At 43.2% G+C, this 20,174-nt stretch overlaps 1 protein-coding gene across 1 annotated transcript in view; it reads right to left on the reverse strand.

Moving 5' to 3' along the window:
• Positions 1-20,174, reverse strand: part of SMC3 (structural maintenance of chromosomes 3) — a 95,606-nt gene that overhangs the window by 45,630 nt on the left and 29,802 nt on the right. Inside the window, exons 10-13 of the mRNA XM_073595899.1 lie at positions 20,060-20,140; positions 7,455-7,619; positions 7,243-7,364; positions 2,791-3,004 (exon numbers count right to left, since the gene is read on the reverse strand). Of these exons, the coding sequence (XP_073452000.1) occupies positions 2,791-3,004; positions 7,243-7,364; positions 7,455-7,619; positions 20,060-20,140 (582 nt within the window). The remainder of the gene's footprint in view (positions 1-2,790; positions 3,005-7,242; positions 7,365-7,454; positions 7,620-20,059; positions 20,141-20,174) is intronic.

Genomic DNA, 20,174 nt, shown 5'->3' on the forward strand with positions numbered 1-20,174 from the left:
GAAGTTGTATATTCAATAAGATTCAAGCAGTTTAAAGTGTTAACTTCCTCCTGTAAATGTTTGCTCTAATCTTCTAAAGCAGAGGTCTCCAAACTCCAGCCCGCGGGTCACATCTGGCCTGCTTGTATGTCCTATCCGGCCCGCAGCTCCTTTAGATACTGCAGAGATTGCAGGCACAGAACTGCTGGTCTGCTTTCTCCCCCTCCCCCTGTTGTTCTCTGCAAGAAGTCCCGACAAACATCAGACACAGCCTTGTAATTCTGCAGAATTTGGCAGAATTACAAGTTCCATGAGGCATAGCAAGACTGACAGCCACAAGCATGACACCCAGAGGCAGAGGCATGATGGGACTTGTGTAATTTTGCAAGAGCTGGAGGTCCGCTAATTGCATATCCCTGCCCTAGGGTGTCTGCTAAAAAAATATATAAATAATGTTTGGGGGTTCTGAGTAATTTTCTAGCAAAAAAATCCACTGATTTTTAAATGTAGGACAGGAGTGCTGTAATTCGCGCGATAAGGAAGTGGTTAAGTAACTAATTTTTTGGGCTCGCAAAAATTTGTAAAATCTACAATGTGGCCCCCGGGCTAAAAAAGTTCGGAGACCCTTATTCTAAAGTATGACAAAAAGATAAAATAAGTGGTGGTTCACACTGTAGCGATGTCAGACATCGAATGCGATTCTCACCGCACTGCAAATCACATGCGATTTCTGTGTAATTCGATTTCAGCCATACAGATAGTTTGGCTGAATTTGCATCGCATTTGGAACAAACTCGCACTGGACCCTTTTTTGGTTGACAGCAGAATCGGATCGCATGGGTTTTCACACCCATGCGATCCGATTCCTGTCCGAATTTGCAGTTCGCACTGCAATATCCAAGCTGATTTGGGGGGTGTCATTAACTTTTCATTGACACTCCCAGCAATTTGCATAGGGCAGTGTTAGCTGCCGTTGGGAGACACGCGATGTGGGAACCTGCAGTGGATTTGCAGGGTTCCTGCATCGCTGCAGTGTGAACCGGCACTAAAACAAAAGAAAAAAAACATACATAAGTAGAAGAGCACAAGTCAATGTCTTCCTCCTACACACACCAAGTTCAAATTAAACCGGTTATTGGAACAACCTACAAATTACACAGGATTAAAAGTAAAGATTTACACCACAAATTATGTGTCACAGAGAGTCCCGAAGTTGGGTGAATGCACTACTGATTTTTAATCAGTCCACATTATCACAACAGAATGCAGCCACCCACCATAATGTGTATGTGCTGCAATAAAATATGAAGAGGGTGCGTTCAGACTAGAAGGAAAGTTTTCTTTCTTGAATATTGCATGTCAGCTCAGTGGCCAGTATTGGGACAGGCTACTACCTGCATGAAGTTTGCATGTTGGTAGGTTAACTGGCTGCTGTCTAAATTGGCCTTTGTATGCATACGAGATAGGGACCTTAAAAATTGTAAGCTCCTTCAGTATGTAAAGTGCTGCATGAACAGACAAAGGTTTATACTGTAAACACGAGTATTAAATATAAAAATATTGTGCATGCCATAGGTTTGCACCTGCCAGTACACACCTGGGAGGGATTTTTGTTAAGCTTTACCACCTTGTGGTGTTATTTTTATTTTTTAAATAAACTACTATACCCAGTTTGTACTCTCCTTTTAGAGAGACCCCATTACCAACAACAAAAAAGCAGGTAAAAGCACAGAAAAATCAAGTGCAATGTTCTCCTTTCCATAAATCATTTTTTTATTCACTTGCAGTTTGTGCCTGTTAACTGGATAGCAAATTTGATACGTTCTAAAGCGTCAATTCCCTAGTAAAGTCCCGCCCCTTCTTGCACATCATATCCCTCTCCTCTTTTGGGGGTGTCTAATTACTGTCTGTGCCTGCCCAGCTCTTTTACCGCTCCCCTCAGTACCAGTGTGCAAAAGTGTATTTGCTTTGAAAGAATAAATTACCTCTAACATTGGGTGTCCTATGAGTGGTTGTTGCTGCATTATGTAAAACTATTAAAATCATTTTTTACATCAAGACTGTCCATGATTTTAAAAGGTGCCTTAGCTGGAAAAAGGTTGAGAAACACTGGTTTACAGTTTAAAAATATGTAGATATTTGAATGTCTATAGCTTGGTCACAGCTGTACTTTAAAGCGGACCTTTTAGTAGCATGCAAGGTCTGCTTACACTGTTCAGCTCCCCCTTTTCACAAACCACCTACTATTAGCAGATGTAAAATTTGCCTGGAAAGAAAAAAAGGTTACACTACCTCATTCCAATCTTTCTACCTGCAGCATCTAGGAGGGAATGACACCACTCTTTCAGGTTAGATCCTGGGAAATACAGAGCAGCGGGAATCTAGCAAGACGGTGCTTTTTCAATGGACTGGCATCATACCCAAAGAAGCAGAAGATGGAGGCAAAACGGGTATAATTTAATTTTTTTTTTTTTTACAGATACATTTTTCATACTAACAGTAGGTGATCTGTAAACAGGGAAAGGGTCCAGGCAATTTGAACAGACCTTAAATTATATTGCAGTTAGACTGCAATTTGCTAGCCCCATTAATGTATGCCATTGTTTCTCAAATGTTAATAAAGGATATGCTGCGTCACAATGCAGATATTTAACCAAAGTTTCCACAGATCATGTACTGCTCAGCAAGTGTATGTACAGCCGCTTTCTAAGCAAATCTCCACTGTTTCCAATAACTAAAAATAATTCTGAGCGGTTTCACTTTATTTTTTACATTCAAAAAGGAAACCACGTCAGTCCAAAGCATACTTACAGTGTACTGCTCAAGATTTTTCTCCTTATTTGCTTCAGTATCTTCCAGATCTTTGTTTATGGCAGCAATCTGACGTTTCTTGTCATTAATGGCCTGGTCTAAAGACTTGAGCTCTTTCTTAATCCATTTATCTCTCTCTTCTTTAGAGGTGAACTGGCTACCACGTCCTTGCTTGGCATACAGGTCAGTCCTCTCCTGTGTAGCTTGAGCCAGTCTAAAACAAGTTTAAAGAAACATTAAATCAGAATTCCTGCCAGACAGTGAAATATACATATGTAAAATGAAATCGTAAAACACCTATAATTCCGTTAAAGCATTTTTGTGATTCATCACACCCCTACCACCCTACTTGGAAGGAGACACCACTATGCAGTCTACATTTTCCTGGTTCTCCTCTCCTCCTCTAGACAGTTTACTGGGTAATTAACAGGCTTTTATATAGACGCATTTGAGCAGTTATACCTGCATCAGGAATTCAACGAGGATTCCTATTTCCATAGGACACTAAACTAAAATTGAATCCTTAGGCCGACCATACATGGCTTGAACTGCGATCATCACTATCTGTTCCCGGTGGGAATGGCACCCCGACCGGAAAAGACAATTGCTCGGCAGAAGGGTTCCCCCTGTCAGCACTGCCTATGTTAATGGGGAAATCTTGCGAATTTGCAGGAAAGAAATTTGCACCGTATATGGCCTGCCTTAGTTTACTAGGAAAAGAATATTACATTTGCCAAGTAGTTATCCTCCTAGGTTTGCAGCATATATATCTACAGCTCTGCTGTGTACGCTGAAGAAGGAACAGAGGATAAATATTATAAATATTTAAGGATTTATTAATAGCTGGATGAAAAAAAAAATAAACAAAATAAATAAAAACACACTTTTTCATTTAAAACCACGTCTTACGCAAAAAACTTTATTTTATTCATTTTGGTTAAAGTGGGGGGGTATTAAATGCATTGTCAGTTTTTTTTTTTTTGCCATCTGCGTCTCATTCCCCTTACTTCCTATCCTCAAGAATCAACAGGCAGTGAGGACCGCTCTCCAATGTGAGGGATATCCCTTCTTCAACAACCGTTAAGCAATAAGTGTCTTCAGAGGAAGATTTCACATTTATTTACAGACTCCTCACTCATTACCCGCGACACAGACGATCAGGATAAATAGAGTGTCGGGTTTCACCATTACCAGATTTTTATTGGTAAAATATGAGTACCGATACCTTTGCTGTGCGATTTGAGCCCATACATAATGAATACGCTCAAATCGCACTACAAAGAACCGCATGCAATTTGAACAGGAATGCTCTGCGATTCCTGTAAAAAAAAAAAAATCACATGCAGTTTCCTGCACCGCTCCTGTTTGAACCCAGGTTGAAATCACTGTGACAAGCCTGGATTTACACAGGAGTCGTGCAGGAAACTGCATATGATGCAGGCAGGAATCGCAAAGCATTCCTGTTCAAATCGCATGCGTTTCTTTGCAGTCTGATTTGAGCCCATTCATTTTGTACGGGCTCAAATCGCACTACATAGTAGAGGTCGACCGATATGGGTTTTTCTCTGGCCGATGCCGAAATTTAGAAATCACGGTGGCCGATAGCCGATATGTGATGCCGATTTTTTTGGGCCGATATATTTGGCCGATTTTTTTTTTTTTCCTTTCTTTTTTCCCTTCATCTCATAAAATCTAACAGTTAGACCCCTTTCACACTGGGGCGTTTTCTAGGCGCTTTTGGGCTAAAAATAGCGCCTGTAAAGTGCCTGTAAAACGGCTCCCCTGCAGTCTCAGTGTGATATCCCGAGTGCTTTGGACCGCTCCTCCACCACTCCTGCCCATTAAAATGAATGCGCACCGCAGCCGAAGCGCCTGCAAAGCGTTTTGGCAGCGGCGCTTCAGGGGCGCATTTAACCCCTTCCTCGGCCGCTAGCTGGGTTATAAGCGCCCCGCTAGCAGCCGAATAGCGCCTCTAAAATGATGGTAAAGCGCCGCTAAAACTAGCAGCGTTTTACCATCAACGCATGCCCGCTCCAGTGTGAAAGCAACCTTAAGTAATACAGACATTTTTTTTCATTTAAACATTAAACAAAACAAACCTTCAATCAGTTCACTTGTATGTATAATTTAGAAAAAAAAAAAAAAAAAACTATCAAATAATAAATACACAAAAACAGGTAATCAAAACTTTTGGATGAAAAAAAATGGGCTAACTTTACTGCTTAGGTTTTTTTTTTTTTAATTCATTACGGTATTTTTTTTTTTTTTTTAAATTGCGTTTGAAAGACCGCTGTGCAAATACCGTGTGACATAAAATATTGCAACAATCACCATTTTATTCCCTAGGGTCTCTGCTAAAAAAATATATATAATGTTTGGGGGTTCTAAGGGATTTTCTAGCAGAAAATACAGGATTTTGACTTGTAAGCAACAAGTGTCAGAAAAGATTTAGTCTTTATATGGTTAAACTGAGAACTTCTACACACGGAGTTCAGTCTATTGATAAAAAGAACCTGAAAGATACAATGTATCTTCTTATCAGACTTGGCAGGCTGCCCAGAGGAGGAGAGAATCCTCTCCACAGATAACTTAAAGGGGTTGTAAAGGTAAAAAATTTTTCACCTTAATGCATTCTATGCATTAAGGTGAAAAAACTTTTGACAGTACCGCCGCCCCCAGGCCCCCCGTTTTACTTACCTGACGCCTCGAATCTTCGCTGCTCGTCCTCGTCATCTTCATTGCAGCTCAGCCTGGTCGCTGATTGGCTGCAGTGGATGGATTGAAAGCAGCGCAGCCATTGGCTCGCGCTGCTGTCAATCACATCCGATGACGCGGCGCGCCGGGGGGCGGGGCCGAGTGATACAGCGAGCGGCTATAGCCGCCGGCTGTATCACGGGAGCGCGCCCGCAAGCACTCACCACCGTGCGAGGGAGCTCGCATGAAGGTGGTAAATGCTTGCGGGGAGGAGCTGAAACAGCCGCCGAGGGACCCCAGAAGACCAGGTTCGGGGCCACTCTGTGCAGAACAAGCTGCACAGTGAAGGTAAGTATAACATGTTTGTTATTTAAAAAAAAAAAAATAACTTTACAACCCCTTTAAAGGAAACTTGCATTAACTTCTATTACAGAAGTCATTTGCAAGTCACGGCTGAAGTTATAATCGGCCTTTTTTATCAGCACAATCGGCCGATGCCGATTAAGTAAAAAACGCCAAATATCGGCCGATATATCGGTCGACCTCTACTACATAGGTATCGGCGTATTTTCATGAGTGAAAATACTCGGTACCAGCACAGATACCGGTATTGGTGCAACCCAAATAGAGAAAGCAAATCTCCCTTTAAGGCAATAAAAACCTTACAGGGACTCCAATCCCTCACTACAAAAAAAAAAAAAAAAAAAAAAAGGCACCCTTAGTAATACTTAATTATTTGCTGAAATTCTAGTTTAGGGTCCATTCACATCGGATGAGCGGGCTTGGGATGATTATTGCATATCAGCACATATACAAAAAAAAAAAAGGAAGACGTCCTACTTATTTTTTTTAAGCACAATGGCAATGTAAAGCGTGTAGAAGCACGGTAAAGCTGCAATGAGCATAAAAAGCAAGAGTCAAAATAGTCAGCTGAAGTTTCCTTTAATAAAAGGCCACTTTCACACCGAGGTGTTTTACAGGCGTTGCCTGTAAACTGCCTCTTCTGCAGCCTGAGTGCTTTCACACTGGAGCGGTGCGCTTGTAGTACAGGAAAAAAGTCCTGCAAGCAGCATCTTTGGGCGGTTTGAAAATTCATTTAAATCAATGGCCAGCACTGCCGATAAAATTCATTGAAATTAATGGGCAGCGCTGCCGAAGCGCCTGCAAAGCACTTCGGAAGCGGAGCTTTGCGGTCGCTTGCGTGGGTTAAATGCGCCCCGCCATCGGCTGAAAAGCGCCGCTAAAACTAGTGGCGCTTTACAGTCAACACAGCTAGCACCTCAGTGTTAAAGTGTCCATAAAGCTTAGTGAAGTTTAAAATTAAAAAATAAATAAATAAATAAAAAAGTATTGAAGCACATTTTAAAAACCAAAGAACGCACTTGCATTTATGTGCACTCACAGCACACACTGTGGTGTCAATAAATCATACGTGAGGTAAAATGACACATTTAAATAAAATTAAGAATTAGGGAAAAATAAGCTTTGACTGACAATAGAATAAGGTTAAATTATATTGAACAAATTGCAGTTTGTTTATATACACTTCCTGTCTCTAGAATTTTGCTCAAAATCTGTTCTGAAAGAGCACCGTTACGCATATATTGTTATATATTTACAACGTCAAACCCAAAGCTAAGAGAATAAATCCTTATTCTCCAAAATGGACATTATGAATTAACTAAATGATTCAAAAAGTACTCCAGCTACTAGACAGGAAGAGACATCTACAAGGCAAGTAAGCACTCTTGAACACACCTTGCAATGCCACTTTCTTCTTTCTGTTTAACACTGCTGAATTTGGGCTCAGTTTCAGCCAGCTCCTTCTGCTTCTCCTCAATCTTCTCCAGCAACTTCTGCCTCTCTTTTAGTAGACGTTTCTAAATCAGAACACATCTCAGGTTAAAGAGTTTAAAGCTTGCCGTATGTAGACAGACCAGTTATCCTTCACTGTCAGTAGCCATAGTTACCCTCTGCTCGCTGTTCCCAGCCAGCTCATCCTGTAGATCCTTGGCTTTCAGCTCCAGTTTGGTTCTCTGTTTTATTTGCTCCTGCCTTTCTGCACTCAGTTGCTCCTTCTCCTCCTTCATCCCCGAGATCTTGGATTTCAACTCGCGCACTTGACGCTCAATTTCCTAAAGAAACACAAAAATTGGTTACCTTAATCTGAAAGCACATCACATAATATTCTACCTGCAGATTCAAACAACACATACTCATCTTTCCATTGCTCCCCCCACAGCTCCATTTATCGGAGCAGCATTTTAGTTACCACAAGTGACAGTGCTAGGCCAAACACCAGAATGTTCACATGGGAAAGATCAGGTAGCATATTAAATCTCCCTCTCTCTCCTTTTTACTCACCAGAATCCACAGTCAGACAACACTGCAATTCCAAGGATTTTTTTTTTTGTTGTTTAAAAAGAGGCAGGGTCCATCTTTGGGTATAAATGTCATTGTTAACATAACATGTCAACTTCCTATTGACCTTCCAGCAGCAGGGGTCCTCTGAGGATCCAGAAGAGGAATTTCAGTGGTGAAATAAACGAGAGGAGACCGTTAGATGCGAGAACATATGCACTGCTGGATTACTGGTCTTCTGCACCTGGAAAGTGGGTTCTCTGGTCCAGTCATGTGATCTCCCCAGCAACTGGCTTCAGGGGAGAGGAGAGAGCAGAGACAACAGCTGCAGAGCATAGGTCAACCATAGATTTACTCTGGGGCATCCATTGTTATCTGTCCAGAAGCCAGCACTAGGAGCTGATCACGTGGCCAGAGTGCCCTTAGATTAGGTAAGTATAAGCATATTTACTGTACAGGGTAGTTAGTGTGGGCTTAGAACGAGATGGGAGCAGGTTTAAGCTTAGTTAGGTTTTGACTGGACTTTCACTTTAATTCAGCTCATAGCCAAAACTGGAATATAACCTATGACCTGTAATGTCTGCCTCTTAAAGACAAAGTGGCTGTAAATGTGGGTATCGCCCACAGAGGAGAAGGAATATCTTTGTGGCCGATTCATAAAACAGCGATATGGCTGTACCCAAGCTACAGTATCTCACAAAAGTCACATTAACATTTTTGTAAATATTTTATTATATCTTTTCATGTGACAACACTGAAGAAATGACACTTTGCTACAGTGTAAAGTAGTGAGTGTACAGCTTGTATAACTGTAAATTTGCTGTCCCCTCAAAATAACTCAACATACAGCCATTAACCACTTCAGCACCACAAGATTTGGCTGCTCAATGACCAAACTATTTTTTGCGATTCGGCACTGCGTCGCCTTAACCAACAATTGAGCGGTTGTGCAGCGTTGTACTCAAACAAAATTGATGTCCTTTTTTTCCCCACAAATAGAGCTTTATTTTGGGGGTATTTGATCATCTCTGCGGTTTTTATTTTTTGCGCTATAAGCAAAAAGACAGCGACAATTTTGAAGAAAAAAAAAAAAAAAAAAAAAAAAAAAAAAAAACACGATATTTTGTACTTTCTGCTATAATAAATATCCAATTTTTTTTTTAAAAAAAGCTAATTTTTTCCCCAGTTTAGGCCAGTATGTATTCTTCTACATATTTTTGGTAATAAAAATCGCAATAAGCGCATATTGATTGGTTTGCGCAAAAGTTATAGCGTCTACAAAATGGAGGATTTATGGCATTTTTATTATTATTTTTTTACTAGTAATGGCGGCGATATGTGATTTTTATCAGGACTGCGACATGGCGGACACATCAGACACTTGACACATTTTTGAAACCATTGACAATTATACAGCGATCAGTGCTATAAAAATGCACTGATTACTGTGCAAATGTCACTGTTAACACTAGGGGGTGAACAAGGGGTTAACTGTGTTCCCTGACTGTGGGGGAGGGGACTGACTACAGGAGATGACAGATCAAGCTGTTAGGAACTCACAATCTGCCTCAGCTTACAGAACAGGGATTTGTGTGTTTACACACACACACACACACACACACCCCTGTTCTGCCTCTCGTGCCCACTATCGCGCACAACCTCTGGCCACGAGCAGCGGGCACCTGCTATCCCGCTTAAAGGAGCCGACGTACAGCTACGTTGTTTCACCCACCCGTGCCATTCTGCCACAGTGAAACTGCGGCTGCTGGTCGGGAAGTGGTTAATGTCTAAACCGCTGGCAACAAAAGTGAGTACACCCCTAAGTAAAAATGCCGCCCCCCCCCAACCCCCCCCCCCAAGTACCTTGTCCCCATGTTGATGAGGACAAGGACCTTCTCCCAACAACCCTGCTTGTACAAGCTTGTACTCCCTGTGTCTCAACATCACCCCTCTTACATCAGGGTGGGATCGAATGGCTGCGGCAAAGGTTCTAGACTAAGTATAAAGAGCAAGGGTGATAAGGGGCAACCCTGTCTAGTGCCGTTACTCAGGGGAAATGACGGAGACAAATAGGAGGCAAGCTGCAATTGGGAAGTAGGTTTAGAATAGAACACCTTAAGGGCTGCATAAATGGACCTGAGAATCCATATTTGGATAGTATGGCAAACATGAATGACCAATTTAAGCGGTCAAACGCTTCCTGAGGCAGCTATGAAGCACTGTTAAGTGTGAAACGCGTCAGTTCATTTGACCCATTTTTTGCTGTGGCTTGTACCTGTTGGACTTTTTACTAATAAAGGCTATATTCCAGCGTGTGGCTGTCCAGAACTTCCTTTTTGCCTCAAATGCTTCCTGAGCGTCCAAGCTTAACACTATGGCAGGTTGCTTAGTTTTGGTTAATAGGTCAATAAGAACAATAGTACTTCTGTTGTTGTCCCCCGCATATCTAGTAGGGACAAAACCAACCTGGTCTTTGTGTATACGTGAAGGGAGCAGTAGGGAAAGTCTATTTGCCAGGATTTTCATGAAAAATTTATAATCAGAGCTTAGTAGAGCGATGGGGCGGTAGTTAACAGGAATCGTCGGGTCTTTGGTTTAGGGATGACCGCAAGAAAAGCATGTAAAAACTGTGTGTGGGGGATGTTCCCTTTCATCAGAGAGGCAAACAAATTTACCATGTGGGGAGCGAGAGTCTGGAAGAAAGTCTTATAGGAGTAGGGAGGCCGTCAGGGCCTGGAGACTTATGTGACGGTAAATGATTAATAACCTCAGTAATTTCCTCGACAGTTATAGGTGCGTTTAGCACAGAGCGATTATCAGGGGATATTGGGGTGAGTTGTAGGGAAGCAACAAAGGTATTCAATTTCTCTCATGTGAACTGAGAGTTTGGATCTGTAAACAATTCTAAAATTTCTGGTAGAATTCACCAAAGACTTTAGACATTGTGCGGGGGCAATATGTTGGATTTCCATCAGATTGTAGCAGAACGTCAGCAATAGAGACAAAGGGGCGTGGCTTCAATTTATGGACCAGCAGATATGAGGCTTGTTAGCATATTCATAAAGTTTTTGTCTTGCCCATAACAAGGACTTTACTTAAATCTAGTGATTTAATACGGTTATGAAGAGAGACTAAAGCACAGAGATGACCCACAGTGGGAGCATTGAGTTGAAAGAATTCAGTTAGCTTTTGTTGCAAGTGAAGCTTGACATCAGGTGTATTAACCACTTGCCGACCGCCTAACGACGATATACGTCGGCAGAATGGCACGGGCAGGCAGAATCACGTACCTGTACGTGATCTGCCTCCCGCGGGCGGGGGGTCCGATCGGACCCCCCCGGTGCCAGCGGCGGTCGGCATTTGTCTGGGAGCGTTGAGAGGCCATCCAATCGTGGCCCCCCCCTCGCGATCGCTCCCAGCCAATGGGAATCCTCCCCTGCCTGTGTGTAGTACACACAGGCAGAGGATCTGATGTCATCTCTCCTCGGCTCGGCAGTTTCCGTTCCGGCGCCGAGGAGAGAAGACATGTGAGTGCACAAACACCACACACACACACACACACACACACACACTAGAACATGCCAGGCATACTTTACACCCCCGATCCCCCCCCCCCCTTCCTGTCACAATGACACCAAGCAGTATTTTTTTTTTTTCTGATTACTGCATGGTGTCAGTTATTGTGTTAGGGCAGTGAGTGTTAGCCCCCTGTAGGTCTAGGATACCCCCCTAACCCCCCCTAATAAAGTTTTAACCCCTTGATCACCCCCTGTCACCAGTGTCACTAAGCGATCATTTTTCTGATCGCTGTATTAGTGTCGCTGGTGACGCTAGTTTGGGAGGTAAATATTTAGGTTCGCCGTCAGCGTTTTATAGCTTCAGGGACCCCCATATACTATCTAATAAATGTTTTAACCCCTCGATTGCCCCCTAGTTAACCCTTTCACCACTGATCACCGTATAACCGTTACGGTTGACGCTGGTTAGTTCGTTTATTTTTTACAGTGTCAGGGCACCCACCCTTTATTACCGAATAAAGGTTTAGCCCCCTGATCGCCTGGCGGTGATATGCGTCGCCCCAGGCAACGTCAGATTAGCGCCAGTACCGCTAACACCCACGCACGCAGCATACGCCTCCCTTAGTGGTATAGTATCTGAACGGATCAATATCTGATCAGATCTATACTAGCATCCCCAGCAGTTTAGGATTCCCAAAAATGCAGTGTTAGCGGGATCAGCCCAGATACCTGCTAGCACCTGCTTTTTTCCCCTCCGCCCGGCCCAGCCCAGCCCAGCCCAGCCCACCCAAGTGCAGTATCAATCGATCACTGTCACTTACAAAACACTAAACGCATAACTGCAGTGTTCGCAGAGTCAGGCCTGATCCCTGCGATCGCTAACAGTTTTTTTGGTAGCGTTTTGGTGAACTAGCAAGCACCAGCGGCCTAGTACACCCCGGTCATAGTCAAACCAGCACTGCAGTAACACTTGGTGACGTGGCGAGTCCCATAAGTGCAGTTCAAGCTGGTGAGGTGGCAAGCACAAGTAGTGTCCCGCTGCCACCAAAAAGACAAATACAGGCCTGTCGTGCCCATAATGCCCTCCCTGCTGCATTCGCCAATCCTAATTGGGAACCCACCGCTTCTGCAGCGCCCGTACTTCCCCCATTCACATCCCCAACCAAATGCAGTCAAATGCGCCCCCCCCCACCGTCTTCCGTGTTTTTCTCTGGCTCTCCTGTCTCAACAGGGAACCTGAGAATGCAGCCGGTGATTCAGATAGCTGACCATAGGGCTGATCAGAGACCAGAGTGGCTCCAAACATCTCTATGGCCTAAGAAACCGGAAGCTACGAGCATTTTATGACTTAAATTTCGCCGGATGTAAACAGCGCCATTGGGAAAGCATTTTATCACACCGATCTTGGTGTGGTCAGATGCTTTGAGGGCAGAGGAGAAATCTAGGGTCTAATAGACCCCAATTTTTTCAAAAAAAGAGTACCTGTCACTACCTATTGCTATGATAGGGGATATTTACGTTCCCTGAGATGACAATAAAAATGATTTAAAAAAAAAAAAAAAAAAAAAATGAAAGGAACAGTTTAAAAATAAGATAAAAAAGCAAAAAAATAATAAAGAAAAAAAAAAAAAAAAAAAGCACCCCTGCTCTCGCGCTAAGGCGAACGCAAGCGTCGGTCTGGCGTCAAATGTAAACAGCAATTGCACCATGCATGTGAGGTATCACCGCGAAGGTCAGATCGAGGGCAGTAATTTTAGCAGTAGACCTCCTCTGTAAATCTAAAGTGGTAACCTGTAAAGGCTTTTAAAGGCTTTTAAAAATGTATTTAGTTTGTCGCCACTGCACGTTTGTGCGCAATTTTAAAGCATGTCATGTTTGGTATCCATGTACTCGGCCTAAGATCATCTTTTTTATTTCATCAAACATTTGGGCAATATAGTGTGTTTTAGTGCATTAAAATAGTGTGTTTTTTCCCCCAAAAATGCGTTTGAAAAATCGCCGCGCAAATACTGTGTGGAAAAAAAAAAAATGAAACACCCACCATTTTAATCTGTAGGGCATTTGCTTTAAAAAAAATATATAATGTGTGGGGGTTCAAAGTAATTTTCTTGCAAAAAAAATATTTTTTTCATGTAATCAAAAAGTGTCAGAAATGGCTTTGTCTTCAAGTGGTTAGAAGAGTGGGTGATGTGTGACATAAGCTTCTAAATGTTGTGCAAAAAATGCCAGGACAGTTCAACCCCCCCCCCCCCCCCCCCCAAATGACCCCATTTTGGAAAGTAGACACCCCAAGCTATTTGCTGAGAGGCATGTCAAGTCCATGGAATATTTTATATTGTGACACAAGTTGCGGGAAAGAGACAATTTTTTTTTTTTTTTTTTTGCACAAAGTTGTCACTAAATGATATATTGCTCAAACATGCCATGGGAATATGTGAAATTACACCCCAAAATACATTCTGTTGCTTCTCCTGAGTACGGGGATACCACATGTGTGGGACTTTTTGGGAGCCTAGCCGCGCACGGGACCCCGAAAACCAAGCACCGCCTTCAGGCTTTCTAAGGCCGTAAATTTTTGATTTCACTCTTCACTGCCTATCACAGTTTCGGAGGCCATGGAATGCCCAGGTGGCAAAAAAAAACCCCAAATGACCCCATTTTGGAAAGTAGACACCCCAAGCTATTTGCTGAGAGGTATAGTGAGTATTTTGCAGACCTCACTTTTTGTCACAAAGTTTTGAAAATTGAAAAAAGAAAAAAAAAAAATTTTTTCTTGTCTTTCTTTATTTATTTTCAAAAACAAATGAGAGCTGCAAAATACTAACCATGCCTCTCAGCAAATAGCTTGGGGTGTCTGCTTTCCAAAATGGGGTCATTTGGGGGGGGGTTTGTGCCACCTGGGCATTCCATGGCCTCCGAAACTGTGATAGGCAATGAAGAGTGAAATCAAAAATTTACACCCTTAGAAATCCTGAAGGCGGTGATTGGTTTTCGGGGGACCTGTACGCGGCTAGGCTCCCAAAATTTCCCACACATGTGGTTTTGGGGTGCAATTCCACATATGCCAATGGCCTGTGTAAGCAATATATCATTTAGTGACAACTTTGTGCAAAAAAAAAAAAAAAAAATTTGTCACTTTCCCACAACTTGTGTCAAAATATAAAACATTCCATGGACTCAACATGCCTCTCAGCAAATAGCTTGGGGTGTCTATTTTCCAAAATGGGGTCATTTGGGGGTTTTATGCCATCTGGGCATTTTATGGCCTTCAAAACTGTGATAGGTAGTGAGGAGTAAAATCAAAAATGTACGCCCTTAGAAATCCTGAAGGCGGTGATTGGTTTTCGGGGCTCTGTACGCAGCTAGGCTCCCAAAAAGTCCCACACATGTGGTATCCCCATACTCAGAAGAAGCAGCTAAATGTATTTTGGGGTGAAATTCCACATATGCCCATGGCCTGTGTGAGCAATATATCATTTAGTGACAACTTTTTGTAATTTTTTTTTTTTTTTTTGTCATTATTCAATCACTTGGGACAAAAAAAAATGAATATTCAATGGGCTCAACATGCCTCTCAGCAATTTCCTTGGGGTGTCTACTTTCCAAAATGGGGTCATTTGTGGGGGTTTTGTACTGCCCTGCCATTTTAGCACCTCAAGAAACGACATAGGCAGTCATAAATTAAAGGCTGTGTAAATTACAGAATATGTACCCTAGTTTGTAGGCGCTATAACTTTTGCGCAAACCAATAAATATACACTTAGACATTTTTTTTACCAAAGACATGTGGCCGAATACATTTTGGCCTAAATGTATGACTAAAATTGAGTTTATTGGATTTTTTTTAGAACAAAAAGTAGAAAATATCATTTTTTTTCAAATTTTTCGGTCTTTTTCTGTGTATAGCGCAAAAAATAAAAAACGGCAGAGGTGATCAAATACCGTCAAAAGAAAGCTCTATTTGTGGGAAGAAAAGGACGCAAATTTCGTTTGGGTACAGCATTGCATGTCCGCGCAATTAGCAGTTAAAGCGACGCAGTGCCAAATTGTAAAAAGTGCTCTGGTCAGGAAGGGGGTAAATCCTTCCGGGGCTGAAGTGGTTAAGGAGGGATTCATTAAGGTGCCAGTGACATTTTCTGGGGGTTGGAGCAGAGAGGAGGTCAAGTACTATGGATGTGTGGTCCGACCAAGTAATCGGGTTTATGTCAGCGTTAACTACTAGCGTCAGTAAGGGTGCAGAGACAAAAAGAAGTGGTCACGTCTCGTATATAGTTTGTGAGGCGGGGAGTAAAACGTAAGTTTGTTTGTCAGTTGGGCATTTCACCCTCCATGTATCAAACATATTGTGAGCTCGGATAAGTTTTCAGGACGAGGAAGAAAGTTTTTGTACTTGGAGAGATGGGGTAGTTTGAAATAGGGCGCATCTATCCTTGGTCGGAGACATGCACAGATTAAAATCTCCACCCATGATCATAAAAGGGTTGTGAAAGATTGAATTTTCTCAAAAACCTCCTCAATCTGCCCCGAGGTGGGTGCATAAACATTAGCTAGGGTAAAGGAAGTATTCATGTGGTCACAGTTCAGGAGGACATAACGACCATGAGGTTCCAGGTAAGATGACTTGATTCGTATGGAACAGGAGAGTCTGAAGAGAATTGCTATTCCAGCTTTGCTGGAAAGGTCAGACGCCACAAAGGCGATGGGAAAAAACTAAGATGTAAATTTGAACGATCCCTCTGCACGGAAATGTGTCTCCTGGGCCATGACCACATCTGCGTTAGAGGATTTTAAACTCCTTTAATGCCAACCAGCGTTTACGAATGGAGTTCAAACCCTTTACATTACATGAGACAATACTGACAGCCATGACTAGACCATGGAGATATTGCAAGTTTTGCTGTTGGATCAGAATAGTGATTCAAAAGAAGATCAAAAAACGATCAAAGTAAAAAGGTAGAATCAAAATGGAAAAAAAAAATAAAAAAAGGCATAAATCAAAAACCTTTTAGGTATAAGGCCTGAGGAGAGCATGCACCTCAGGAGTCCATGGTCTGTTCCCAAGACCATGGAGGGGGACATGACAGCCCATAAGATCCAACTCACAGGCCTCATCCCGATTCGAATAGCTTGTGGAAGAAACAAAACAGGAAACATCCAAATGGTAACAGTTTAACAAGCGTCAACAAGGGTGATCCAGATTTTTGAGCCAGAGTCTTAAAACACACAGGTGGGAAAAGAGACATCTGTGTAGAGATAAAGTAGTAAGGCAGTCAGATAATGATCCTCAAGTGGATCCTCAATGTCAGATAATGATGTCAGTCAAATAATGTCAAAGTCAGATAATGATCCTCAAGTGGATGTTGCAGCTGGTTGGGGAGTGGAGGAAGCTTTCCGCAATCTCTGGCGGACTGGGGTACAGATCTTCCCAGGGGTGGAGAGCGGTCTAGGAGCCGGAGCAGGTATCTGAAGGCCTTCTTCAGGGATAGGCGGAAGTCCTAAGTTCCGAATGAATGTCTCGCTTTCCTGGAGGTCCCTCATGGAGAATTGTGTCCCATCTTTAGACACTGAGAGTCGGAATGGAAGGCCCAAACGATATGGAACCTGATGGGCTTGCAGATGTGCAGTGACAGGACAGAGGTTGCCCCATTTCGCCAGGGTAATAGGTGACAAGTCACCAAAGATTTTAATTTTTGCACCTTTAAATTCAACCCATATAGTGGCGATGTTGAGAGCTTCTTTGCTTTCATAAAAGTGGAAACGAACAATGATGTCTCTGGGTCTGGCACCTTGAGGAGGCTTAGGAGCCAGAGATCTGTGGGCTCTATCCAGGCGCCAGTCAATATCTGGAATATGGGGTGCCAGAGTAACAAACATTGCAAGGAGATAGGAACAGATCTCTTTATCTGCAATGGATTCAGGGACCCCCGGATCCGCAGGTTCTGACGACGTTCCCTATTTTCCAGATCCTCCTGTTGCATTTGCAATTGGGATACTGTATATTTAAGAGTAGCGTTTTATTCATCCAAAACATGGACATATTGCACCATGTCGTCAAATTTGGTTACCAGTGTGTTAGTGCGCTCCCCCAGTCAATTTCCTCCCTGAGCTCGTGTGCTATTCTCCCCACCTCCTTGGCGATATTCTGGGTCAGATTCTGGAGCAGGGCCTGCAACTTTGAATCCAAAACCTCCACAGTCACCATTGTTGCAGAATTTGTTGTGTTTTGTGTGAAGGCCGTTCAGCGTAAAGAGAGGCATCAATGAGCAGGAGTGAGTTAGCCAACTCAGGACTACCCGAGACCAGGGATTGCGGCCTACGTAGGTAACGATCCATGAGCTGGGAAGGCTTGAGCGCAGTCTGTGACGGGTGCCTCTGGTAAACGTGTCTCTGGTCACTGATCTTACCCATAAAACGCCTGCGGGGTGCCTGGATGTTTTTCCCAGGATTGGGTGATGTGGTTCCCGGAGCTGAGTGCCGATGTAGTGGAGCGGGAGCTTCGGATGATGAGACAGAGGCCGGAGCTCTGGTTCTAAGCGTCCGCCATCTTACGATCCCCCCAAACCCATGCTTTTTGTTTAAATTTGGCGTGGAGTCCCCCTTCAAGATCATCAGAGCACAAGTCGCATGCCAAAGTCAGATCAGTCAAGACGGCGATCCGACTTTGGTGATATTCAATGGGCTGAAATAGGATCAATGTCAGACCAAAGTAGTGCATGGAGCATTTTCAAAGTCGGACCGACTTGTGTTGGACCAGTTAAGACTCCCATAGGAAAACATAGATTTTCACACGTCATGCGACATGAGCTCCCAATGTCGGAGCATTTGTCGTACCAGTGTGAAGCCGGCCTCAGGTATGAATGGGGAGCAAGTGTGTTAAATTTGGTGTTATCGCTCTCGCTCTCTCATACTGGTCAATGGAAGTTCAACGTGGCACCTCAAGAACTCTCTGAGGATCTGAAAAAAAGAATTGTTGCTCTACATAAAGATGGCCTACGCTATAAGAAGATTGCCAAGTGCCTTAAACCGAGCTGCAGCACGGTGGCCAAGACCATACAGCGGTTTAACAGGACAGGTTCCACTCAGAACAGGCCTTGCCATGGTTGAGCAAAGCAGTTGAGTGCACATGCTCAGCATCATATCCTGAGGTTGTCTTTGGGAAATGGATGTATGAGTGCTGCCAGCATTGCTGCAGAGGTTGAAGGGATGGGGGGGGGGGATCAGCCTAGCAGTGCTCAGACCATACGCCGCACACTGCATCAAATTTGTCTGCATTGCTGCCATACCAGAAGGAAGCCACTTCTAAAAGATGATGCACAAGAGGCCCACAAACAGTTTGCTGAAGACAAGCAGACGAAGGACGTGGATTACTGGAACCATGTCCTGTGGTCTGATGAGACCAAGATAAATGTATTTGGTTCAGATGGTGTCAAGCGTGTGTGGTGACAACCATGTGAGGAGTACGAAGACACACGTGTCTTGCCTACAGTCAAGCATGGTGCATGGTGGTGGGAGTGTCATGGTCTGGGGTTGCATGAGTGCTGCCGGCACAGGGGAGCTACAGTTCACTGAGGGAATCATGAAAGTGAACATGTACTGTGAAATACTGAAGCAGAGCATGATCCTCTCCCTTCGGAGACTGGGCCGCAGGGCAGTATTCCAACATGATAACGACCCCAAACACACCTCTAAGACTACCACTGCCTTGCGCAAGAGAAGCTGAGGGTAAAGGTGATGGACTGGCCAAGCATGCCTCCAGACCTAAACCCTATTGAGCATCTGTGGGGCATCCTCAAACGGAAGGTGGAGGAACGCAAGGTCTCCAACATACATCAGCTCTGTGATGTCGCCATGGAGGAGTGGAAGAAGACTCCAGTGGCAACCTGTGAAGCTCTGATGAACTCCATGCACAACGGGGTTAAGGCAGTGCTGGGAAATAATGGTGGCCACACAACATATTGACTCTTTGGGCCCAATTTGGACATTTTCAATTAGGGGTGTACTCACGTTCGTTGCCAGCAGTTTAGACATTAATGGCTGTGTGTTGAGTTATTTTGAGGGGACAGCAAATTTACACTGTTATACAAGCTGCACACTCACTACTTTACATTGTATCAAAGTGTAATTTCTTCAGTGTTGTCACATGAAAAGATATAATAAAAAAGTTACAAAAATGCGAGGGGTGTAATCACTTTTGTGAGATACTGTATATCGCTGCTTGGAAAAAAAAAAGTCAATCATGGTGCTCTCTTGCGCTTCAAAGTTACTGCAGGCACCAGATATGGTCTGCATTTTTTGATTGGACCATATGATGCATGTACATATGATGTAATGCATGCCAGGGCATTAAATAATTATAGCTTAGAAAGGATAGCAAGATCTGCACTCTGTTATAAATGAGTCTCTTAGTGTCTGGACTATTACAGGCATGCCATATACTTCAGAAATCGAATGTTTCCATTTTCCAAGTAAGTTGTAACAAATTCCCTTAACTACTGTATCTTGACTCTCTTTCCCTTACGTCCTACAATCGTTCCTTGGTTAAGTGCCAACTTCCAAATACTAACGAACAGAAACATTTCATGCAGACTCTCAAAGCCTGGAAACACTTTATAAGCTATGTTATCAATACTGCCACTAGAAATTCACCAGAAAGTTTGCTTTGCTCAGACCCCATTAACAAAAAAGCAAACACTCACCTCCATTTTATCTCTGGCATCTTGTTGAGCATCTCTCAACTGCCTTGATTTTTCACCGCTTGTCTCACGCTTTGAGGAAAGCTAAACAAAACAGGAGGGAATAAAGTGTTGAATA

This window comes from Aquarana catesbeiana, linkage group LG08 (assembly GCF_042186555.1).
Source record: "Aquarana catesbeiana isolate 2022-GZ linkage group LG08, ASM4218655v1, whole genome shotgun sequence".
NCBI classification, from domain to species: domain Eukaryota; kingdom Metazoa; phylum Chordata; class Amphibia; order Anura; family Ranidae; genus Aquarana; species Aquarana catesbeiana.